General features: G+C 42.4%; 1 protein-coding gene across 9 annotated transcripts in view; it reads left to right on the top strand.

Annotated features, from left to right (window-relative positions):
- st3gal8 (ST3 beta-galactoside alpha-2,3-sialyltransferase 8) overlaps positions 1 to 26,397 on the top strand; it is a 33,658-nt gene that overhangs the window by 3,508 nt on the left and 3,753 nt on the right. The window contains exons 2-6 of one of the 9 annotated variants that reach the window (XM_090240641.1): positions 3,395 to 3,475; positions 10,806 to 10,884; positions 21,620 to 22,534; positions 24,750 to 24,943; positions 25,469 to 25,648. In XM_090240641.1, coding sequence (XP_090096767.1) covers positions 22,208 to 22,534; positions 24,750 to 24,943; positions 25,469 to 25,648 — 701 coding nt within the window. In that variant the 5' untranslated portion in view covers positions 3,395 to 3,475; positions 10,806 to 10,884; positions 21,620 to 22,207. Of the gene's footprint in view, positions 1 to 3,394; positions 3,476 to 10,805; positions 10,885 to 16,895; positions 17,684 to 20,886; positions 20,957 to 21,239; positions 21,440 to 21,619; positions 22,535 to 24,749; positions 24,944 to 25,468; positions 25,649 to 26,397 lie in introns of those variants that run through there. The other 8 variants (XM_090240640.1, XM_090240639.1, XM_090240642.1 and 5 more) reach the window with 8 other exon arrangements.

Below are 26,397 nucleotides of genomic sequence, written 5' to 3'. Positions count from 1 at the left end.
TGTAATTTGAGTCCCATCCAATCTTAAAATGGTTCTTTATTTGTTTCTTTCTAATCATAAAGCTGTGAGACAGCACAGTTCATCAGATAGAACACATCCTGTTCAACAGTGTGTAATCAGCTGTTTGCAAATCCAAAGTTCAACACAGAGAACAGTATATGTTGTCCCAAAAATGTAATACAAACCCCTATGTGCCCCAAACTGTATGGCATGGTACTTCATTACAGAGAAGATGTATTGGTCAGACAAGGCCTGGTGTACTTCTCTATGCAGTCAATTTATCTTTTAAATTAACGTCAAGCTAATTCATTTTGTGTAACCCTTGCACTTAGAACAGTACCTCTACATTTAATGGATTGTTATCTGGGCACTACACAAACCAGACACAGGAAGGAAGCCAAGCAAGGAGATAAGCACCATTAGGTTTTGAGGTCCTTTGCCTGCTGATTTATAGATCAGTATTTCCAGTAACCCGATGGGCCCATCCTACAGTATGACTGTGTGACCTCAAAACATATGGAGAAGGCCTGCCAAGAAAGTATTGCACTTGGACTGACAACTGAATACGGCAGGAAATGACCTCACTTTCCGTGGTTCTAAATTCTGAAAGCAAACTGGGATACAGTGTTCAGAAAGTATTCATACGCCTTGACTTATTCCACATGTTGTTGTGTTACAGCATGAATTCAAAATGGATTAAATGTAAAAAAAAATCTCACCTTCTACACACAATACCCTATAATGACAATGAAACCATGCCAATGTATTGAACATTAAATACAGAAATAAAACATTTACATAAGTATTCACATCCCTGTGTCAATACTTTGTAGAAGCACTATTGACAGTGATTACAGCTGTGAGTCTTTCTGGGTAAGACTAAGTGCTTTCCACACCTTGACTGTGTAACATTTGCCACTTATTATTTTCAAAATTCTTCAAGCTCTATCAAAAATGTTGTTGGTCATTGCTAGACAATAATTTTCAGGTCTTGACATAGATTGTCAAGTAGATTTAAGTCAAAACTGTAACTCGGCCACTCAGGAACATTCACAGTTGAAAAGCAGACTGAACCAGGTTTTCCTCTAGGATTTTGCCTGTGCTTAGCTCCATTCCATTTCTTTTTCTATCCTGAAAAGCTTACCAGTCCTTAACGATTACAAGCATACCCATAACATGATGCAGCCACCACTATGCTTGAAAAGCTGGAGAGTGGTACTCAGTAATGTCCTTATTGGATTTTCCCCAAACATAACACTTTGTATTCAGGATAAAAAGTTAATTCCTTTGACACATGTTTTGCAGTATTATTTTAGTACCTTGTTGCAAATGGTTTAAAAGTCACCATTTGGCCTCATGGTGAAATCCCTGAGCGGTTTCCTTCCTCTCCGGCAACTGAGTTAGGAAGGACACCTGTATCTTTGTATTGACTGGGTGTATTGATACTGATATTGATATTGATATTGATTTGTGGTTGAATCTGTGTTTGAAAATCACTGCTCGACTGAGGGACTTTACAAATAATTGTATGTGTGTGGTACAGAGATGAGACAGCCATTCAAAAAATCATGATAATCACTATTATTGCACACAGAGGGCGTCCATGCAACTTATGTGACTTGTTTAGCAAAAAATGTCTCCTGAATTATTTACTCTTGCCATAACAAAGGAGTTAAATAGTTATTGACTCAAGATATTTCAGTTTTTCAGTTTTAATTAATTTGTAAACATTTCGAAAAATATAATTCCGCTTTGACATTGTGGGGTATTGTGTGTAGGCCAGTGATTTTTTAAATCAACATTTAAGCAATTTTAAATTCAGGCTGTAACACAACAAAATTAGGAAAAAGTCAACTGGTGTGAATACCTTTTATGCGTATTCTGACCTTGAATTTAAGCATGAGAATAGCATGCTCTTCACCCGCTATTCGTTTGGAGTGAAGATCAAACAAAGTAAGGTGTGGCGGAGGTGTGTCTACAGATAAGCCGTATTCTGACCTTGACTAAATTCCCTCATAATTCCAACACCTTTACTTGTGATGAAATTATGAATAAGGCCGCGCGAACCTATCGGTTCCAAGTGGAACAATATATACTTTGGATTTTTTTTCCTATAGAAATAACACCATTCTCCACACACGGGTTGGTTGTTTAGCAACAAAAGCGTGTGCAACTGTTGACAACATGAAAACTATATTTAGTCTCAATGTTTATTGAAAACAAATACATTTTCACAATGAGCACTTGTCTCTCAAATACATCGTTACAGTTGTTGGTTTGCTAACAGGTGAATTTCAGCTGAATTAGCATTGACATGACATCAGTCAAAACACATCAAAACAAGACGCTGAATGCTGAAACGAGCCACCTACGATTCCCCACATGGCAGCTTCTTGTCATTATTGCTAGCTATTTGAACATTGAGAATCATAACAACCCTTACCAGAAAAACCTTCAGCCAACTTGCCGCATATTTTCACATGAAAATTAGTTTTGTGGCAAAATGTTGTGGTACATTTTAGGCAAATTGTGAACTTCTGGCAAACAATTCTGGAAAACTTGTTATGAACATTCTGTTTGCTGCAAACTCAGTATCAATATATAAATTAAATCAGGTTTTTGGTAACTGTGTGTTAAACAATACTTAAATGTATTTACATAAATCAAATCACATAACTTTAAATGAACTTACTTCAGAAAAAAATTCAACACACTAAATGTAGTAAATATACTAAACAACATGTACTCAGTGTCTTTAACAGACAAAAAATAAATGCAATACAACTTGAAATCATCAGCATGGTAATGAAGAAAATAGCAAAAACGGGATATTTCCAAAATAAATTGTTTAATCTTTTTATGTAGATACAACATTTACATGAGAGAAATGTGAACACTATGGAGATGTTGACCTTAGGATGTTTAAAGGGACAACTACAGAATTATTTACATGAGCCAAGTGATTGATTAGACAGAGCCGGAGAAGATGGCTGACGTTTTACATGCTCCTAACCAATTGTGTTTTTATGTTAGTTTTTTTGTGATGTTTGTCACTTATTTTTTAAACTTATTTTGTATATAATGTTGCTGCTACGTCTCTTATGACCGAAAATAACTTCTGAACACCAGAACAGCGATTACTTACCACGAACTGACAGAATAGTTTTTTCCTTTAACGAATCCGACATGAACGACATACTGCTTTCCCGGGAACAGGCCCAAATCCCTGTCATTTGTGTGAAGAGACAACGGAGAAAAGGAGGATGGAGGTCAAACTGCCTTCTGAGAATTCTACTAGCTAACGTGCAATCATTGGAAAATAAAATCGACAACCTACGAGGAAGATTAAACTACCAATGGGACATTAAAAACTGTAATATCTTATGCTTCACAGAGTCGTGACTGAACGACGACATTATCAACATACAGCTGGCGGGGTAAACGCTGTATCGGCAGGATAGAAAGGCGGCATCTGGTAAGACAAGGGGTGGCGGACTATGCATATATGTAAACAACAGCTGGTGCATGATATCTAAGGAAGTCTTGAGGTTTTGTTCGCTTGAGGTAGAGTATCTCATGATAAGCTGTAGACCACACTATCTACCTAAAGAGTTTTCATGTGTATTTTCGTAGCTGTCTACATACCACCACAGACCGATGCTGGCACTAAGAGGAGCAAGCACCAGAGACTTGTTCAATAAAAAAGTGGTCAGATGAAGCAGATGCTAAACTACAGGATTGTTTTGCCAGCACAGACTGGAATATATTCCGGGATTCTTCCTATGGCACTGATGAGTACACCATATCAGTCATTGGTTTCATCAAAAAGTGCATCAATGACGTCGTCCCCACAGTGACTGTACGCACATACCCCAACCAGAAGCCATGGATTGCAGGCAACATCTACACTGAGCTAAAGGCTAGAGCTGCCACTTTCAAGGAGCGGGACTCTAACCCGGAAGCTTACAAGACATCCCGCTATGCCCCCCAACGAACCATCAAACAGGCAAACTGTCAATACAGGACTAAGATCGAATAACAGGGCTTGCAAACCATTACAGAGCACAAAGGGAAGCACAGCCGAGAGCTGCCCAGTGACACGAGCCTACCAGATGAGCTAAACTACTTCTATGCTCGCTTCTAGGCAAAAAACTGAAACATGCATGATAGCACCAGCTGTTCCGGACGACTGTGTGATCACTTTCTCCGCAGCCGATGTGAGTAAGACCTTTAAACAGGTCAACATTCACTTGGGCGCAGCACGTATACTGCGAGGATGTGCTGACCAACTGGCAAGTGTCTTCACTGACATTTTCAACCTCTCCATGTCCGAGTCTGTAATACTAACATGTTTTAAGCAGACAACCATAGTCCCTGTGTCCAAGAACACAAAGGTAACCTGCCTAAATGACTACCGACCCGTAGCACTCACGTCTGTAGCCATGAAGTGCTTTGAATGGCTCGTCATGGCTCACATCAACACCATTATCCCAGAAACCCTAGACCCACTCCAATTTGCATACCGCCCTAACAGATTCACAGATGATGAAATATCTATTGCTCTCCACACTGCCCTTTCCCACCTGGATCAAAGGAACACCTATGTGAGAATGTTTTTCATTGACTACAGCTCAGCGTTCAACACCATAGTGCCCTCAAAGCTCATCAATAAGCTAAGGAACCCGGGACTAAACACCTCCCTATGCAACTGGATCCTGAACTTCCTGACGGGCCGCCCCAGGTGGTAAGGGTAGGTAACAACACATCAGCCATGCTGATAATCAACACTGGGGCCCCTCAGGGGTGCGTGCTCAGTCCCCTCCTGTACTCCCTGTTCACTCATGACTGTACGGCCAGGCACGACTCCAACACCATCATTAAGTTTGCTGATGGCACAACAGTGGTAGGCCTGATCACAGACAACGACGAGACAGCCTATAGGGAGGAGGTCAGAGACCTGGCCGTGTGGTGCCAGGACAACAACCTCTCCCTCAACGTGATGAAGACAAAGGAGATGATTGTGGCTTCAGGAAAGGAGGACTGAGCATGCCCCATTCTCATCGACAGGGCTGTAGTGGAGCAGGTTGAGAGCTTCAAGTTCCTTGGTGTCCACATTACCAACAAACTAACATGGTCCAAGCACACCAAGACAATAGTGAAGAGGGAATGACAAAACCTATAGCCCCTCAGGAGACTGAAAAGATTTGGCATGGATCCTCAGATCTTCAAAAGGTTCTACAGCTGCACCATCGAGAGCATCCTGACTGGTTGCATCACTGCCTGGTATGGCAACTGCTCGGATTCTGACCGCAAGGCACTACAGAGGTTAGTGTGTACGGCCCAGTACATTACTGGGGCCAAGCTTCCTGCTGTCCAGGACCTCTGTACAAGGAGGTGTTAGAGGAATGCCCTAAAAATTGTCAAAGACTCCAGCCACCCTAGTCATAGACTGTTCTCTCTTCTACCGCACGGCAAGTGGTACCGGAGCACCAATTCTAGGTCCAAGAGGCTTCTAAACAGCTTCTACCCCCAAGCCATATGACTCCTGAACTTCTAATCAACTGGCTACCCAGACTATTTGCATTGCCCTCCCCCTCCCCCTCCTTTTCACCACTGCTACTCTCTGTTGTTATTATCTATGCATAGTCACTTTAAAAACTCTACCTACATGTACATATGACCTCAACTAATTGGTGCCCCCGCACATGGACTCTGTACCAGTACACGCCGGTATATGGTATCGCTATTGTTATTTTACTGCTGCTCTTTAATTACATTTGACTTTTATTTCTTATTCTTATCCATATTTTTTTAAACTGTATTGTTGGTTAGGGGCTCGTATTCGGCGCATGTGACAAATAAAATTTGATTTGATCATATCGAAGTAAACTTGGAGTCACCCGATGATATGAATGTGCAAGGTGATGAGCTTGATGCTTCTTTCCAATAAGTATTCCAATAAGTATTGAGGGTCTAATTCTTCTGACATGATGATCGGTATTAATCTCATAATGTACATAGCCTACCACCACTGTGTGTGAGCTGTTGGCTAGAGTGCACATGTCAAGACCAGAGAGGGCACATTTGTGAAATAATATAACCGTTTATGAGAAAACCATGCGATGGAAACCCATTAACTTGTATTTTTGCCATTCGGTGAATGGGGATTTAACGGTAAAAGTTATTTTTACGTGCACTACATCATCCCGCACATAGGCATATTGTTTTAAGCAGGTTTTAGAATATTTGCATTGGATGGAAATTGGATGGAAACCTATCTAATGTCTTGGAGTGTGCAGTTATGCGTAACAGATTTTGAATGCTGCTCCTTTCATTCAAGGTTTACAAAATGCCATTATCTAATTTCCCCATCAATTTCCTTATGTCTATCCACTATTTAAACTTACAGGCTGCAAGTCAATGAAGGACTTTCTGGTCTCATTGAAGCTGGGAAGGAAAGCCTTCTTGCCTATCTTGTAGACTGGTATTGGGAAGACCACTGGCAGAGTCTTAAAGTGATGTCACCTTGTGAATCTGGAGAGAAGAATGTTTAGTGAATAACTTGACTGTTTCAGGCTAAAAATAAATAAGCATTTGAGGCTCCACCAGCCTGGTCATTTCAAACTATACCTGCACTTTGAAGAGAAGATCTTGGGCCTACTTCTCTCTGGGCTGGCGAAACAAAGTTTTTTGTCATTGAAGACCACGATCCAGTTATCAGTGAGTTTCCACAAGCAGTCTGGGTTTAAAAAGTCCCGAGCAGTCTGTAATAAAGTCAACAATTACTTTTCTTGTCATTTTTTATTTTACTTTTTTTGTTGTTGGGACAAATAAAAACATACATTGACAAAAACAATAGACAACTTAACATTTACATACAGATCCACAAAAATGTATGACATCACACTTGCTCAGATCCACATTCCCACCGTATCCACACCCAATGCTGTTTCTAATGCTTGTGAGACTCTGCCCTATATGACTTCAGATTGTGTTATGTTGTAGCCAGACAAACAATTACTTTTACATCGTAGTTAATCACTTGTCTGGCTAACACCTTTGGAACAAATCATTCACTAAACCCTAAACCTCAACTATATCTTGTAATAAATAATGTGAAAATTGAGCAAGTTGAGGTGACTAAACTACTTGGAGTTATCCCTGGATTGTAAACTGTCACGGTCAAAAACATATTGATACAGCAGTAGCTAAGATGGGGAGAAGTATGTCTATGGTAAGGCTCTACTCTACCTCCGTGATAGCACTGTCAACAAGGCAGGTCTGACAGGCCCTAGTTTTGTCACACCTGGACTACTGTTCAGTCGTGTGGTCAGGTGCCACAAAAATGGACTTAGGAGAATTGCATTTAGCTCAGAACAGGGCAGCACAGCTGGTCCTTGGATATACACAGAGAGCTAATATTAATAATATGCATGTTAATCTTTCAAAGTTGAGGAGAGATTGACTTCATCACTGCTTGTATTTATGAGAGGTGTTGAAAGCACCGAGCTGTCTGTTTGACCTACTGGCCGACACATGCATACCCCAGAAGATATGCCACAAGAGGTCTCTTCACGGTCCCCAAGTCCAGAACAGACTATGGAAGGCGCACAGTACTAAATAGAGCCATGACTACATGTAACTCTATTCCACATCAAGTAACTCATGCAAGCAGTAAAATTAGATAAAAAAAAAACAGATAAAAAAACACGTTATGGAACAGCGGGGACCGTGAAGCAATACAAACATTGGCGCATTCACACGCACAATACACACACACGTACACATGGATTTGGTACTGTATATATGCCTTGGCAGCAGCTAATGGGGATCCATAATAAATACATATACACCTGGAGTGATTTGGCCTGGTCACCCCATAACAGGGTGTTTTGGAGAGGGGGATGGGGGATTTGAAACTCCCCGTACGTCTCACCAGAGTACTCGTTCCTACTGATGAGCCTGGTCTTTTCAATGGACATGTGGAAATATAACGTCCTGTTGTCCCACAATGTAGACAGCTCCTGGTGTTCAATCTGCTTAAACGTTCAACCAGAGACAATCGAGCCCTTCCCAGTAGCTTGGGCTCTGGAGGATGCGAGTCATCCGCCCTCGGCGATTCCTGTGAGCACTTGGGTGACGTCGGAGTCTCTCGGAACTGCCTTCGGTGTTCCTCGAAGTCGAGGTGGGAATCGAGGGCGAGCGAAGGAGACAGGGAACACATTCCCTCTCCCTCCTACGTTCTCGTAGCTGCCTATCGATCTGGATGGTCAAGGCTATGAGGGAGTTGAGGTCCATGGGCAACTCCCAGGCTGTGAGCTCATCTTTGATCACCTCTGATGATCTGTGAAGGAACATGTCGAACAATGTGTCCGGATTCCAGGCACTCTCAGCTGCCAACGTGCAAAATTCCACCGTGTAGTCTGCCACACTACGGGCGTCTTGACGTAGCTGGAGTTTATGAGCAGCATCTCTTCTGGAAAATGGCGACTCCGCCACAAACTCCTCCAGACTGATGCAGATGACGAATTGTTGCTCCCACACCACCGTAGCCCTGGCGAGTGCCCTCCTGGACATCAGCATTGTGATGTACACTATGCTTGAGCTGTCCAAGAGGAACAAAGAAGGATGCAGCTCGAAGATGAGGGGGCACTGGGAGAGAAAGGCCCGGCAGGTTCCAGAATCTCCAGCGTAATGCTCAGGAGGAGGCAAGCGGGGTTCTCGGGACACTGGGGCAGGCTGGGAAGAAGCGCCTCTGGTGATGGCATTGCTGAGGAATTACTGGTGTGGCTTGCTGCCTTGTAGGGAATTGGCAGAATTGCTCCAGCAATGTATTGAACGCCTGGTCATGGTGTTCACAAGGGTATGGAGTCCTTCCATAAGGCATTGCAGTAACTCCTTGTGTCTTCCAATGGTGGCTCCTTGCTGGGAGACAGCATTGTGGAGCTGGTCTGCTGGGTCAGTCATGGCCAGTTCGTACTATTAGAACTCAGGATAAGACCCAGATGCAGACAGCTAGAATCACAGATGTTTATTTACCCAAACAGGTGGCAGGCAAAAGACAGGTCAAGGGCAGGCAGAGTTCCGGAATCCAGGGCAGAGTCAATAAGGTAAAGAACAGCAGGTAGGCTCTGGGTCAGGGCAGGCAGAGGTTTGTAATTGGGTCAGAGTCAGGCAGGTACAGAACGGCAGGCAGACTCGGGATCAAAGCAGGCAGAATGGTCAGAACTAGGGTGTATAGTGTAGGTGTAGTGTGGGTATAGTGTAGGTGCAACATGAGCAGAATAAAATGTTGACCCTCTTTTGTAAACATTAAATTGATTTCTCATTGTATTGAGTGGCATAGGTGTGGCTAATTGTGACTGTTCCAGAAGCCCATTAGGCTATTTAGACACTCGTGGTAGCAGCTATATGCTTTTTACTGTACGTTTACAGTATTAAAATAAAACAAATGTTTTATTTTTAAATTACCCTAAGATCGGTCAATGAATCTATGTAAATATGATTTAAATCTGTGCTTCATGACATAGGTACAGGCTAATCATGGTTGACTCAAAATCCATTCCAATTGCCCATTGTATCACAATGTATAGTAGGATACTAACCCACTACAAGGGTCTTTAAATTGCATTGTAAGAAATCCCTCCCAGAATGGGGAAGACGTGATATACTTTTTTGTGTAACTTACCTACCACTAAAAGAGTATATACAAATTACAATGTATCAACTTTGAGTTGCACGTAGCCTACTTGATACAATCATCCTTTTTTCCTAAATCTTATTTAGCCTATAGACTATAGGTATAGTTTCAAATTAGTTTCAGAAAAATATTACACAATTATCCACCCTATAAGAGTTATGGGGGATAGTCATCTGTGCCATAAAAGTTACGGGAAACCCGCTCTGTGAATGTAGTGTACGGAAAGTTTTCTTGGAGGATCTTGAAAAGCTTGGATGTCCCCGTGAATGAATGTTGACAGAATTGTAGCCAAGCCATAGGACATTGTGCTGTAGTGGAGAAAACAATATTTTCTATATTTTGTGTAACCTGTCCTTTAGTGGTTAACTAAAAACAAACAGCACCACAGAGGTATCTCGAAGAGTTTATATTAATGAAAGCACTAGTGATATTTTGGTGAATTGTGTTTCCATCACCCAGGCTGATGGAAGTGTCAACAACCTCTGCACAATAAAAACAGTTGCAAGAAGAGGTTAAAGGAAGTGCTCTTCTAGCTCTTTTTCATACACTAAGGAAGAGCACTATAAAAATGAACAGACCCTTAGCTTGAATCTACCATTGTTATTCAAATCAAATCCATTCACTCCTCATCAGCAATGAATGCAAGGCAGATGTTTTCAGCATGGAAAGCCTTTGAGATGTTCTAATCAGAGTATTAATTAATCTCTCCACACCCCAATGTAAAGGACACATATGTTGTGTGCTCATGTAACAAATAGTGATTTGTCAAGCTCTGTTGAAGAGAACAGGGCCAGTTTTTAAGACTGTCTTTGTTTCTCACTGGCTGTCCCATCAATGCCACCTCCAGTGAACCTACACTGCCTTTCCAGCCCAAACTGCCTCAACTTAATCCGATGGCCGACTTTGTTTAACTTTTTATGCACTTTAGATTCTTTGAGAAAGCGCTAGACAAGTTAAATAAAGTATTATTATAATAACAATGAGAGAAGGTGGCTGGTAAATGCTATAGAGTACCACAGTATGAGTTATAATATCCCAAAAACCTAGCGGTCAAACAAGGAAATGGTTCCAATCGTGCTATTTTAATATCTTATGTTTCACATAGATGTGGCTGGACGACAACACGGATAATATAGAGCTGGCTAGCTTCTCCGTGCATCGGCAGGACAGAGCAGCTACGTCTGGTAAGATGAGGGGCGGGGGTGTGTCTATTTGTCAACTGCTGGTGCATGTCTAATATTAAAGCAGTCTTGAGATGTTTCTCGCCTGAGGTAGAATACTTCATGATAAGCTGTAGACCACACTATCTACCAAGATAGTTCTCATCTTTATTATTCATAGCTGTCTATTTACCACCACAAACCGTTGATGGCACTAAGACCGCACTGAACAAGCTGTATAAGGACATAAGCAAACAAGAAAAGGCTCATCCAGAAGTGGCGCTCCTAGTGGCCGGGGACTTTAATGCAGGCAAACTTAAATCCGTTTTATCTAATTTCTACAGGCATGTCACATGTTCAACCAGAGGGGAAAGCAACTCTAGTACACATTTACTCCACACACAGAGATGCATAAAAAGCTCTCTCGTCCTCCATTTGGCAAATCTGACCATAACTTTATCCTCCTGATTCCTGCTTACAAGCAAAAACTAAAGCAGGAAGTACCAGTGACTCGCTCAATACGGAATCAAATCAAATCAAATGTATTTATATAGCCCTTCGTACACCAGCTGATATCTCAAAGTGCTGTACAGAAACCCATCCTAAAACCACAAACAGCAAGCAATGCAGGTGTTGAAGCACGTTGGCTAGGAAAAACTCCCTAGAAAGGCCAAAACCTAGGAAGAAACCTAGAGAGGAACCAGGCTATGTGGGGTGGCCAGTCCTCTTCTGGCTGTGCCGGTTGGAGATTATAACAGAACATGGCCAAGATGTTCAAATGTTCATAAATGACCAGCATGGTCAAATAATAGGTCTGGGACAGGTAGCACGTCCGGTGAACAGGTATTCCATAGCCGCAGGCAGAACAGTTGAAACTGGAGCAGCAGCACGGCCAGTGGACTGGGGACAGCAAGGAGTCATCATGCCAGGTAGTCCTGAGGCATGGTCCTAGGGCTCAGGTCCTATGAGAGAGAGAAAGAAAGAGAGAAAGAGACAATTAGAGAGAGCATACTTAAATTCACACAGGACACCAGATAAGACAGGAGAAGTACTCCAGATATAACAAACTGACCCAATGCTTTGCAAAGAAGGGCACCTATTGCTAGATGGGTCAAAAAAAAGAAGCAGACATTGAATATCCCTTTGAGCATGGTGAAGTTGTCACACCCTGATCTGTTTTACCTGTCCTTGTGCTTGTCTCCACCCCCCTTCAGGTGTCGCCCATTTTCCCCACTTATCCCCCGGGTATTTATACCTGTGTTTTCTGTCTGTGCCAGTTCATCGTGTTTGCAAAGTCAACCAGTATTTTTCTCTCAGCTCCTGTTTTTCCCAGTCTCTCTTTTTCTCATCCTCCTAGTTTTGACCCTTGCCTGTCCTGACTCTGAGCCCTCCTGCCTGACCACTCTGCCTGCCCCTGACCTTGAGCCTGCCTGCCGCCCTGTACCGTTTTGGACTCTGCTCTGGCTATGAACTCTTGCCTGTCCGCAACCTGCCTTTTGTCTATCCCTTGGATTATAATAAATACCAGAGCTCAAACCATCTGCCTCCTGTGTCTGCATATGGGTCTCGCCTTGTGTCGTGATAGAAGTTATCAATTGCACTTTGGATGGTGTGTAACAATAGATCCAGTCACTACAAAGATACAGGCATCCCTCCTAACTCAGTTGCCAGAAAGAAATTAAACCGCTCAGTGATTTCACCTTAAGGCCAATGGTGACTTTAGAAACAGTTACATGGCTGTGATAGGAGAAGGCTAAGGATGGATCAACAACCTTGTAGTTACTAACAATACTAACCTAAATGACAGAGTGAAAAGAAGGAAGCCTGTACAGAATGCAAATATTCCAAAACATGCATCATGTTTGCAACAAGGCACTAAAGTAAAACTGCAACAACAAAAAATTGGCAAAGAATTAACTTTTTGTCCTGAATTCAAAATGTTATGTTTGGGTCAAATCCAATACAACACATTATTGTGTACCACTCTACATATTTTCAAGCATAGTGGTGGCTGCATCATGTTATGAGTATGCTTGTAATCATTAAGGATTGGGGAGTTTTTCTGAATAAAAAATACACGGAATGAAGCTAAGCACAGGCAAAGTCCTAGAGGAAAACCTGGTTCAGCGCGCTTTCCACCAGACACTGGGAGATTAAATCCCCATTCAGGTGGACAATAACCTAAAACACAAGGCTAAATCTTCACTAGAGTTGCTTACCAAGAAGTCCTGTGAAAAAGTATTTGCCCACTTTCTGATTTTCTCTATTTTTGCATATTTTTGATACTGATCTTCAACCAAAACCTATTAGAGAAAGAGAAACTGAGTAAAAAAATATAAAAATATATATTTATATTATTTAATTACGCAATACCAAAATTCCCCTGTTTGAAAAAGTAATTTACACAATGGGAAAAACCTTATACCCAAGCTCAAACATGGAGGTGGTAGTGTGAGGGTTTGGGGATGATTTGGTACCTCAGGACCTGGACGAATTGCCTTGAGGCCTCTTAAAACTTATTCGGGATCAGTGTCCCTTCCATGGGACGGTTGAGCTAACAAAGGCTAATGCCATTAGCATGAGGTTGTAAGTAACAAGAAAATATCCCAGGATATATATCTGATATTGGCAGAGCGCGTAAATTATTTTAATCTAACGGCACTGTCCAATATACAAATAAAATCAAATCAAATTTTATTTGTCATGTGCGCTGAATGCAACAGTGAAATGCTTACTTACAGGCTCGAACCAATAGTGCAAAAAATGTATTAGGCGAACAATAGGTAAGAAAATAAATAAAAACCACAGTAAAAAGATAGTGAAATATAACAGCAGCGAGGCTACATACAGTGGCGAAGCTATAAAAGTAGTGAGGCTACATACAGACACCAGTTAGTTAGGCTAATTGAGGTAGTATGTACATGAATGTATAGTTACAGTGACTATGCATAAATGATAAACAGAGAGTATCAGCAGCGTAAAAAAAGGGGTTGGGGGGGCCCACAATGCAAATAGTCCGGGTAGCCATTTGATTACCTGTTCAGGAGTCTTATGGCTTGGGGGTAAAAACTGTTGAGAAGCCTTTTTGTCCTAGACTTAACACTCGAGTAGCGATTGCAATGCGGTACTAGAGAGAACAGTCTATGACTGGGGTGGCTGGGGTCTTTGACAATTTTTAGGGCCTTTCTCTGACACCGCCTGGTGTAGAGGTCCTAGATTGCAGGCAGCTTAGCCCCAGTGATGTACTGGGCCATACGCACTACCCTCTGTGGTGCCTTGAGGTTGGAGGCCGAGCAATTGCCATACCAGGCAGTGATGCAACCACTCTCGATGTTGCAGCTGTAGAACCTTTTGAGGATCTCAGGACCCATGCCAAATCTTTTCAGTCTCCTGAGGGGGAACAGGCTTTGTCGTGCCCTCTTCATGACCGTCTTGGTGTGTTTGGACCATTCTAGTTTGTTGGTGATGTGGACACCAAGTAACTTGAAGCTCTCAACCTGCTCCACTACAGCCCCGTCGATGAGAATGAGGGCGTGCTCAGTCCTCCTTTTCCTGGTGTCCACAATCATCTCCTTAGTCTTGGTTACGTTGAGGGATAGGTTGTTATTCTGGCACCACCCGGCCAGGTCTCTGACCTCCTCCCTATAGGCTGTCTCATCGTTGTCGGTGATCAGACCTACCACTGTTGTGTCGTCTGCAAACTTAATGATGGTGTTGGAGTCGTGCCTGGCCATGCAGTCGTGGGTGAACAGGGAGTACAGGAGGGGACTGAGCACGCACCCCTGGGGGACTCCAGTGTTGAGGATCAGCGTGGCAGATGTGTTGCTACCTACCCTCACCACCTGGGTGCGGCCCGTCAGGAATTCCAGGATCCAGTTGCAGAGGGAGGTGTTTAGTCCTAGGATCCTTAGCTCAGTGATGAGCTTTATGGGCGCTATGGTGCTATGGTGTTGAACTCTGAGCTGTAGTCAATGAATAGCATTCTCACATAGGTGTTCCTTTTGTTCCTTTTGTCCAGGTGGGAAAGGGCAGTGTGGAGTGCAATAGAGATTAGAGGTCGACCGATTATGATTTTTCAACCCCGATACCGATTTATTGGAGGACCAAAAAAAGCCGATACTGAATAATCGGGCGATTTAAAATGTTTTTTATTTATTTATTTGTAATAATGACAATTACAACAATACTGAAAGAACACTTATTTAGCCTAAATTTAGCCTAAATAAATATTGAAACATGTTCAATTTGGTTTAAATAATGCAATAACAAAGTGTTGGAGAAGAAAGTAAAAGTGCAATATGTGCCATGTAAGAAAGCTGGTGGTTCCTTTGAACATGATTCTTCAATATTCCCAGGTAAGAAGTTTTAGGTTGTAGTTATTATAGGAATTATAGGACTATTTCTCTCTATACCATTTGTATTTCATTAACCTTTGACTCGCCAGTTAACCCAGCGTCATTGAAAATAAGAATGTGTTATTTTTTATTACCCCAATTGTTAGTAGCTACTATCTTGCCTCATCGCTACAACTCCCGTACGGGCTCGGAAGAGACGAAAGTTGAAAGTCATGCGTCCTCCAATACGCAACCCAACCGCACTGCTTCTTAACACAGCGCGCATCCAACCTGGAAGCCAGCCGCACCAATGTGTCGGAGGAAACACCGTGCACCTGGCGATCTTGGTTAGCGTGCACTGCGCCCGGCAGTGTGCCCGGCCTGCCACAGGAGTCGTAGGTGCGTGATGAGACAAGGATATCCCTTCCAGCCAAACCCTCCCTTACCCGGACGACGCTAGGCCAATTGTGCGTCGCCCAACAGACCTCCTGGCCGACAGAGCCTGGGCGCAAACCCAGAGTCTCTGGTGGCACAGCTGGCGCTGCAATACAGCGCCCTTAACCACTGCACCACCCAGGAGGCCCAATAATGTTTTCTTAACTGACTTGCCTAGTTAAATAAAGATGAAATCAAGGTGTAAATTTTTTTTTGTCAAATCGGTGTCCAAAAATACAGATTTCCGATTGATATGAAAACTTGAAATCGGCCCTAATTAATCGGCCATTCCGATTAATCGGTCGACCTCTAATAGAGATTGCATCATCTGTGGATCTGTTGGTGCGGTATCCAAATTGAAGTGGGTCTAGGTTTTCTGGGATAATGGTGTTGATGGGAGCCATTACCAGCCTTTCAAAGCACTTCATGGCTACGGATGTGAGTGCTCTAGGTCTGTAGTCTTTTAGGCAGGTTGCCGTCGTGTTCTTGGGCACAGGGACTATGGTGGTCTGCTTGAAACATGTTGGTATTACAGACTCAATCAGGGACATGTTGCAAATGTCAGTGAAGACACCTGCCAGTTGGTCAGCACATGCCCGGAGCATACGTCCTGGTAATCTGTCTGGCCCTGCAGACTTGTGTACCTGTTTAAAGGTCTTACTCACGTCGGCTACGGAGAGCGTGATCACACAGTTGTCTGGAACAGCTGATGCCCTCATGCATGCGTCAGTGTTGCTTGCCTCGAAGCAAGCATAGAAGTGATTTAGCTCGTCTGGTATGCTCGTGTCACTGGGCAGCTCGTGGCTGTGCTTCCCTTTGTAGTCTGTAATAGTTTGCAAGCCCTGCCACAGAAGACGAGCCGGTGTTGTATGACTCAATCTTAGCCCTGTATTGACGCTTTTCCTGTTTGATGGTTTGTCGCAGGGCATAGCAGGATTTCTTGTAAGCTTCTGGGTTAGAGTCCCGCACCTTGAAAGCGGTAAGCTCTACCCTTTAGCTCAGTGTGAATGTTGCCTGTAATCCATGGCTTCTGGTTGTGGTATGTATGTACAGTCACTGTGGGGACGACGTCCTCAATGCACTTATTGATAAAGCCAGTGACTGATGTGGTGTACTTCTCAATGCCATCGGAAGAACCCCGGAACATGTTCCAGTCTGTGATAGCGAAACAGTCCTGTAGTTTAGCATCTGCTTCATCTGACCACTTTTTTATAGACCGAGTTGCTGGTGCTTCCTGCTTTAATTTTTGCTTGTAAGCAGGAATCAGGAGGATGGAGTTTTGGTCGGATTTACCAAATGGAGGGTAAGGGAGAGCTTTTTACGTGTCTCTGTGTGTGGAGTACAGGTTATCTAGAATTGTTTTCCCTCTGGTTGCACATTTGACCTGTTGATAGAAATTTGGTAGAACTGATTTAAGTTTCCCTGCATTAAAGTCTCCGGCCACTAGGAGCGCCACCTCTGGGTGAGTGGTTTTCTGTTTGCTCATTTCCTTATACAGCTGACTGAGTGCGGTCTTAGTGCCAGAATCTGTCTGTGGTGGTAAATAAACAGCCACGAAAAGTATAGCTGAAAATTCTCTAGGCAAGTAGTGTGGCCTGCAATTTATCACAATATATTCTACTTCAGGTGAGCAAAATCTAGTGACTTCCTTAGATTTAGTGCACCAGCTGTTGTTTACAAATATGCACAGACGGCCCCCCCTCATCTAACCGGAGTGTGCTGTTCTATGTTGCTGGTGCAGCGTATATCCTGCTAGCTGAATATCCACGTCGCCATTCAGCCACGATTCTGTGAAACGTAGGATATTAGTTTTTGATGTCCAGTTAGTAGGATATTCGTGATCATACCTCGTCTAATTTATTGTCCAATGTTTGCACAATGGCGAGTAATTTTGACGGTAACAGATTTCCCACTCGCCTCCTGCGGGTCCTCACGAGGCATCCCGCTCTGTGTTCTCTATACCTGCGTCTCCTAATCTTGCAAATAATGGGGATGTTGGCCCTGTCGGGTGTTTGGAGAATGTCCTGTGCTTCCTGCTTGTTGAATAATCAGAGGTGAGTGATCGCTGTCCTGATATCCAGAAACTCTTTTTTTGCCGTAAGATACGGTTGCAGAAACATTATGTACAAAATAAGTTACAAATAACGTGAAAAAAACCCACATAGCACAATTGGTTGGGAACCCATAAAACTGCTGCCATTTCTTCCGGTGCCATTTGAAGTAGCTATTACAGTGAAAGAATACCATGCTATTGTTTGAGGAGAGTGCACAATCTTTTAACATTTTTAAAAAGGGGCTAATCCTTAATAGAAGTAACCATGAATTCTGATCTGTATCAGAGAATTCTACAGGAGAATGTCAGGCCATCCATCTGTGAGCTGAAGCGCAGATGGGTAATGCAGCAAGACAATGATCTAAAACACATAATCAAGTCTACATATAAATGGTTAAAATGCAACACTTTTTAAGTTTTGGAATGGCTTAGTCAATGTCCAGACCTAATCCCACTTGAGATGTCTAGCAGAATTAAGGCAGTTAAACAATTTTAAAACCATTACAATACATTCATTACAGAATTCACAAAACACACTAAGTGTGTGCCCTCAGGCCCATACTCCACTACCACATATCTACAATACAAAATCCTTGTGTACTTGTGTGTATAGTGCACATGTCATCATGTGTGTGTATACATGTGTCTATGTTTGTGTTACTTCACAGTCCCTGCTGTTCCATAAAGTGTATTTTTACCTGCTTTTTAAATCTGATTCTACTGCTTGCATCAGTTACCTAATGTGGAAAAGTAGTAGTCATGGCAAGGGGCCTAAACAGCTACCCTGGGGAATTCCTGCTTCTACCTGAATTATGTTTGAGAGGCTTCCATACATATAAATGGTTAAAATGCAACACTTTTAAAGTTTTGGAATGGCTTAGTCAATGTCCAGACCTAATCCCACTTGAGATGTCTAGCATAATTAAGGCAGTTATACAATTTTAAAACCATTACAATACAATTCATTACAGAATTCACAAAACACACTAAGTGTGTGCCCTCAGGCCCATACTCCACTACCACATATCTACAAGACAAAATCCTTGTGTACTTGTGTGTATAGTGCACATGTTATCATGTGTGTGTATACATGTGCCTATGTTTGTGTTACTTCACAGTCCCTGCTGTTCCATAAGGTGTATTTTTACCTGCTTTTTAAATCTGATTCTACTGCTCGCATCAGTTACCTAATGTGGAAAAGTAGTAGTCATGGCAAGGGGCTTAAACAGCTAGCCTGGGTAATTCCTGCTTCTACCTGGATTATGTTTGAGAGGCTTCCATTAAAGAACACCCTCTATGTTCTGTTAGACATATAACTATTTAACCACATTATAGCTGGCAGTGTAAAGCCATAACACATCAGTTATTCCAGCAGCAGACCATGATCGATAATGTCAAAAGCTGGGTTGAAGTCTAACAAGCCCCCACAATCATTTTATCATACATTTCTCTCAGGTAATCTTCAGTCATTTGTGTAAGTGCTGTGCTTGTTGAGTGTCCTTTTCTATATGCGTGTTGAAAGTCTGTTGTCAATTTGTTTACTGGAAATAGCATTGTATCTTGTCAAACACAATTTTTTCCAGAAGTTTGCTAAGGGTTGGTAACAGGCTGATTGGTCGGCTATTTGAGCCAGTAAAGGGGGCTTTCTATTCTTGGGTAGCAGAATGACTTTAGCTTCCCTCCAGGCCTGAGGGCACACACTTTCTAGTAGGCTTAAATTGAAGATGTGGCAAATAGGAGCAGCAATATCGTCCACTATTATCCTCAGTAATTTTCCATCCAGATTGTCAGACCCGGTGGCTTGTCATTATTGATAGACAACAATAATGTTGTGACAGGACTTGAAACAAGCGGTGAAAACATGCTTGAAAACCCACAAATGTCACTGAGTTAAAGCAGTTCTGCATGCAAGAGTGGGCCAAAATTCCTCCAGAGCGATGTGAGAGACTGACCAACAACTTTGTTTATTTTATTTTATTGAACCTTTATTTAACTAGGCAAGTCACTTAAGAACAAATTCTCATTTACAATGACGGCCTACCAAAAGGCAGAAGGCCTCCTGCGGGGACGGGGGCCTTATAAATACATATAAATATAGGACAAAACACACATCACAGCAAGAGAGACAACACAGCACTACATAAAGAGAGACCTAAGACAACAACATAGCAAGACAACAACATAGCAAGGCAGCAACACACGACAACACAGCATGGTAGCAACTCAACATAACAACAACATAGTAGCAACACAACATGGTAGCAGCAGAAAAGATTAAACTAAAATTATTGGGCACAGACAACAGCACAAAGGGCAAGAAGGTAGAGACAACAATACATCACACAAAGCAGCCACAACTGTCAGTAAGAGTGTCCATGATTGAGTCTTTGAATGAAGAGATTGTGATAAAACTGTGCAGTTTGAGTGTTTGTTGCAGCTTGATTCAGTCGCTAGCTGCAGCGAACTGAAATGAGTAGCGACCCAGGGATGTGGAAGTATTTGGTTGCAGCTAAAGGTGGGACAACCACTTATTAAGTGTAAGGGAGCAATTACTTTTTCACACATGGGAATTGAGTGTTGCATATCTTTGTTAATTCAATAAATAAAATAATTCTATATATTTTTTTGTTATTTGTTAACTCAGGTTCCCTATATTTAATAGTAGGTTTTGTTTGAAGATTTGATAACATTCAGTATAAAAAATATGCCCAAAAATAGATACAATCAAGAAGGGGGCAAATACTTTTCCACAGCACTTTAAATCTACTTTAAAATCTATGGCATGACCTGAAAATGAGCTTTAAGAATTTTGCATAGACCAATGGGCTAATGTTTTGCACAGTCCAGGAGTGGAAAGCTCTTACAGATTTACCTAGAAAAGACTCAGTGCTGTAATCACTGCCAAAAGTGCTTCTACAAAGTATTGACCCATTATATGGGGTATTGTGTGTAGAAAAATTAAACCATTTTGAATTCAGGCTGTAACACAACAAAGTTTTGAATACTTTCTGAAGGCACTGTAGCTACAGACAGGCAGACAGACATGCAGGCAGGGATACACCGATATGATCTCATCTCATCTAACAGAACTCTTCCACTGCATCAGCTGACGATCAGCTGATCCCTGGGAATTCTCCCTCCAACCCCTCCTCTCTCGGATCCTATAACCACTGTGTCTTTAGTTTGGCAGCCAGGTGGGGAGTCTCTGTTGCTAATATAAAGAGGCAGCAGGATCCCAGTGAGGGAAGTCAGCAGGCTGGCTTATTCAATGCAAGTGAGTTCAATGCAAATGATTCTGCACCCCTGGTGTCAGAGTCTGGCCCCAAAGGGGGGGGGGGGGTATTGCATCTATAGGAGATGCATTAATGCAGGGCCAGCGTGTGACTTTATTTATAAACTTGTGTGTTGCAGAGTGGACGCTCAGGCTCAGTTGTGTGCCTCAGCGAGAGGCAACAGTTGTTTTGGCTTTCCACTCCTTCGATGGTAGTGTTGTGCTCTGAGAACTCAAGGTGAAGAAAAAAGGCTGCACGTTAACAGTTCTGCTGAATTTCCTCTTTCTGCACACACAGGAAGAGGGGTGCTAACAACAGAAGTTTCACAGCCAATAGGGTGACTCTGTTACATTTGTGCAAGCTTTGTTATCGATCGTGCTGACAAGAAGTGGAGTTAGTACTGAGCGCATATATTCAGTGCAAATACTGTAAATACCAGATGGCCATGCACACAGTATATTTTTGATGGATGTTTTCAAGATACGGTATGTATTTAGCCCTACATTGATGGGCAGTTTATCAAAAGCTGCCGTTGACTGTTCAGTATGTGGCTCTTGGAGCATTGATTTCTCTCCCCATCTCCTATTTGTTACGTAAGCAGCATGGTTGATGTTGATTTTGTTTTCTGAATCGTTGCATTGATGCTGTGTGTTTGTGTCTTCTAGAAGCAGAAAGCTGTGCAGCGCATTCAGACCGGAGCTCTGGAGAGAAACATGGAGGTTTTACCAATGAGAGGCCTTCTTTAGGCTTGGGTAGGGAATTTGGAAACCGAAGGCTATATGTTTCCCTTCCTCTTTTACATTTCCTCGCCGATTGCCTTGAGCAGAGCAAGGCAGTCTCCCTCGTAAGCGCCAGACAACATTTTTGGGTCGAATTGTTTCATTGGACTTATTCTCCTCGATCAACTAGGACACATCAGGCCAGGGTCAAACTCCAGCTAACACCCTCTTTCCTTTATAAACTCAGGTATCAACCAATTATTCTGCATGTTTGTGTTACCTGTGATTTTAAGAAGTGTGCCATCTCTCTGGCTGGGACAGCAGGGAGATAGAACATCAGAAAGTAGTTGCTGAATGTTTTTGGTTCTTACCTTTGAATCCAGAATCACTAACTATATAAGCCAAGACAATAACACTGGACTGCCTAAGTTGGGTTCCACCACTGAAACTCCTGGTGCCAACGCCTATCACTGGACTGCCTTTTCCCCAGGGCACTGACTGTACACCTCTCTCCCTACCTCACAACGTCCGGTCATGCTTTTCAAGAGGAAGTTGTGCTTGTTTTCTCTGTTTGGTGGGATTCTCTTTGTCATGATCACCATTCAGAAGAACAACATCCTGTCTATGACTTTGATGGAGACCCATGCCACCTCCAGGACTGTGCCAGGGCACGCTGTTAACCGAACATGGGCAACACCCAGTGCCATGGTGCTCAGTCCTGACAGGATATGTGAGTGCCCATCCTGCATAGCGGACATGAAGGTTTCTGCGTGGTTCGCTCAGCACTATGACCCCCAGCAGCAGCCCTTCCTCACAGACAGAGACAACAACATGGACCCCCTGGCCCTGAAGTGGTGGCTGGTAAGACCATTACTATTGATGAGAGGGGCCAAAGACTGTGACCATGTATGTGGCCAATTACAGCTTATTGTTAAAGATGTAGTACAATGTAATACATTTCTACTTAGTAATGATAGTAATAATGTAGTATTACATTGTATTACTATATATCCTGTTCACCATCATTCAATAATAAGTCATTTGAAAAGAATTCAAGGTACAGTGCCTAGTGAAAGTCTTCAAACCCCTTGCACAGTCGACATTTTGTTGCCTTAAAATGTTATCATAGGGAAAACATGTTTTTAGAACTTTTAGCAATTATGTAATTTACATAAATATTCACACCCTTGAGTCAATACATGTTAGAATCACCTTTGGCTGTGATTACAGCTGTGAGTCTTCCTGGGTAAGTCTAAGAGCTTTGCATACCAAGATTGTACAATATTTGCACATTATTCATGACATTGATTGTTGATCATCGCTAAACAGCCATTCTCAAGCCTTTCCATAGATTTTCAATCTGATTTATGTCAAAATTGTAACTATGCCACTCAGGAACATTCAATGGTAAGCAACCCCAGTGTATAATTGACCTTGTGTTTTGGGTTATTGTCCTACCGAAAGGTGAATTTATCTCCCAGTGTCTGTTGGAAAGTAAGCTGAACCAGGTTTCATCTAGGATTTTGCCTGTGCTTAGCTTTATTCTGTTTCTTTTTCCCCCAAAAAACTCCCTATTCCTTGCAGATGACAAGCATAACCATAACATTATGTAGCCACCACCATGTTTGAAGATATGAAGAGTGGTACTCAGTGATGTCTTGTGTTGATCCGTCCTCAGTTTTCTCCTATCACAGTCATTAAACTCTTAACAGTTTTGACGTCACCATTGGCCTTATGGTGAAATCCCTGAGCGGTTTCCTTCCTCTTGCAACTGAGTTAGGAGGGATGCCTGTGTCTTTGTAGTGACTGGGTGTATTGATACACCATCCAAAGTGTAATTATTAACTTCACCATGCTCAAAGGGATATTCAATGTCTGCTTTTTTTAATTATCTTTACCCATCTACCAATAGGTGCCCTTCTTTGCGAAGCATTGGAAAACCTCCCTGGTTTTTGTTTGAAATTCACTGCTCGATTGTGGGGTACAGAGAGGTAGTCAATCAAAAATCATGTTAAACACTATTAATGGACACAAAGTGAGTCCATGCGACTTAGTCTGTGACTTGTTAAGCAAATGTTTACTCCTGAACTTATTTAGGCTTGCCAAAATAAAGGGGTTGAATACGTATTGGCTCAAGACATTTTAGCTTTTCATTTGTATTATTAATTTGTACAGATGTCGAAAACAACAGTTTGACATTATGGAGTATTGTCTGTAAGCCAGCGACACAAAATCTCAATTTAATCCATTTTAAATTCAGGCTAGAACACAACAAAATGTGGAAAAAGTATATACTCTCTGCTCTAAGAGTTGTGCAAAGTCGGTCGGATATTATTTCAAAATATTCACAGTAGTAATAGCTGAAAATAGTGCTTCCACCAAGTATTTGATAATGTGGAGTAGGTTGTGTAGATCTTTGGGAAACAATATCAAACGTAATCCCTTTTTAGATGTAATTTTAAGGCAGCAAAATGTAAAGACCATGCAAGGGGTGTGTAGACTTTCACTAGGCACTGTATATGGATATGTAATGTGTGTATTCCCAGATATACTCGGCAATTATTTAGGGCTCTATTTAATCTTTATCGCTGAAGCGTTAGAAATTCAACGGCAACTTCCAATGCAGCGTTTACCGTGAATGCAGTCTCCACTAATGCTGAATTTTAAATTTCACACACACACACACACACACACACACACACACACACACACACACACACACACACACACACACACACACACACACACACACACACACACACACACACACACACACACACACACACACACACACACACAGTGTTGGTCTGCTAAGAATGCCATGCCAAAATTGTTAGTAAGATGGCCATAAAGAGGCTGGCTGGTTATGAAGGGGCACATTTAACACAAGGCCTCCCTCTGGAGCTGCCAAAATTAGAATCTATTTAGTCTGGTGATTTCCTGAGTACTGAATATTAAAAGGACCCTTGTATATTGCCCTGTTTTTGTTTGTTGGTAGCCAAAGGAGAGCACAGGCATTATTCCTGTGAGATATTGTTGTTCCACATCTAAAGTGAGTTTTGAACATTCCCGTCAGGCTTTGCAGCGGTCCACCGATGAGCGTACGATATACGAGGTGATCCAGAAGATGTTCCAGGTCATCGCTCCCCCCGCCAGGGATGTCCAACCCAAACAAGCTCAATGCAGGAAGTGTGCAGTGGTGGGGAACTCAGGAAACCTGCTGGGCTCTCAATATGGCTCCTTGATAGACTCCCATAACAGTGTCATAAGGTATGGCCCAGAGAAAACATGACCCAACGCAGACAACACAATCAATCGAACATTCAAAACCACCATTAACAGACAAAACAACCACAATAGAAAATCCAAAGAATCATGCTTATCACACACCAACATAGTCTAAAAAGCGAGAGCAGGCATTACACAACCCCATCACTGCCATGATCCAAACAACCCACCGCTATTCACATTGGCAGGATTAGGCAATAATGAGCCTGATGAACTGCAGTGACCAGGCTTCAGTTCCAGACACGCAACAAACCACCTGACCCAATTACCTCATCTCCTGAAACCAGTGAGGCATACCGCATGAGCTCAATCAACACCATAATTAGTTAACTATTGGTTAAGTCAGGTGGTTGACTGACTGTCTGGAATGAATTAATACAGTACACTACAGCGCAGTAGCTGCAGGGTTACCATGTTAATAAATCTAATACAGTGTCTGATTGTTATCTCGCACACCATACATGACATGCCTGTGAACTGAAGCAATGTTCTCGCTTTGCTGTCAAGAATGAATAAAGCCACCACATTAGGGTTCGAGGCGGACGTGGGCAACAGAACGACACACCACTTCATGTACCCTGAGAGTGCAGTGGACATCGGCCCTGGGGTCCACCTCGTCCTGCTGCCCTTTAAACTCCGCGATCTACAGTGGGTAGCCAGCGCCCTGTCGACGGGAGAGATCAAAACGTAGGTCTACTCTACGCCAATTACAAGCTTTTTACTGTCACTTCCCAAATTGCAGTAGCTGCATTTGTGCACTCAACTGACTACTGCATGGTATTCGTCTGACTGACTAAAACAGATGGCGTAGTTAATTGTTGACAATTGTTGACCTTGATCTTGTCTTAGGGCTCTATTCAATCAGATCCACTTAAGCCGACATCCACATAGTGGTGTCTGAGCTGTCATATCCACAAAGCTGACATTGCCTTTGGCTGCATTAAGAGTCGCATTAAGAGAAATCCCATGCAGTCTTGTTGACAAGTTCGATCACTGGAATGTGAGGTGTAATCTACACCTCGACTAGGCTGATATAAATCCTCATTATTTAGTTTAATGATTTTCTTTTTGAGTGCCATTATTTCTAAATAGTCTACACTTTCTCGTTCTGGACTTCTAACTTGAGTGGGATGGATGTGGCTTCGTGACAATGATCAAGACCAGCTGCTCACAGATTTGACAGCTCCAACATAGTCACACCTCCACTACAGTATGTAGGCTATCGCCGGTTAACACTTGATCTGATTGAATCTAGGCCCTAGTCTGTTTTTTAATGTTTTTTATTATTTACATTTTATTTCACCTTTATTTAACCAGGTAGGATAGTTGAGAACAAGTTCTCATTTGCAACTGCGACCTGGCCAATATGAAGCAAAGCAGTTCAACAACACAGAGTTACACATGGAATAAACAAACATACAGTCAATAATACAGTA

Source organism: Oncorhynchus mykiss, chromosome 7 (assembly GCF_057628025.1).
Source record: "Oncorhynchus mykiss isolate SJ-2025 chromosome 7, ASM5762802v1, whole genome shotgun sequence".
Lineage (NCBI taxonomy): Eukaryota > Metazoa > Chordata > Actinopteri > Salmoniformes > Salmonidae > Oncorhynchus > Oncorhynchus mykiss.
Note: the sequence above shows the minus strand (reverse complement) of the source record. Positions and strands in the feature narration are given on the sequence as shown.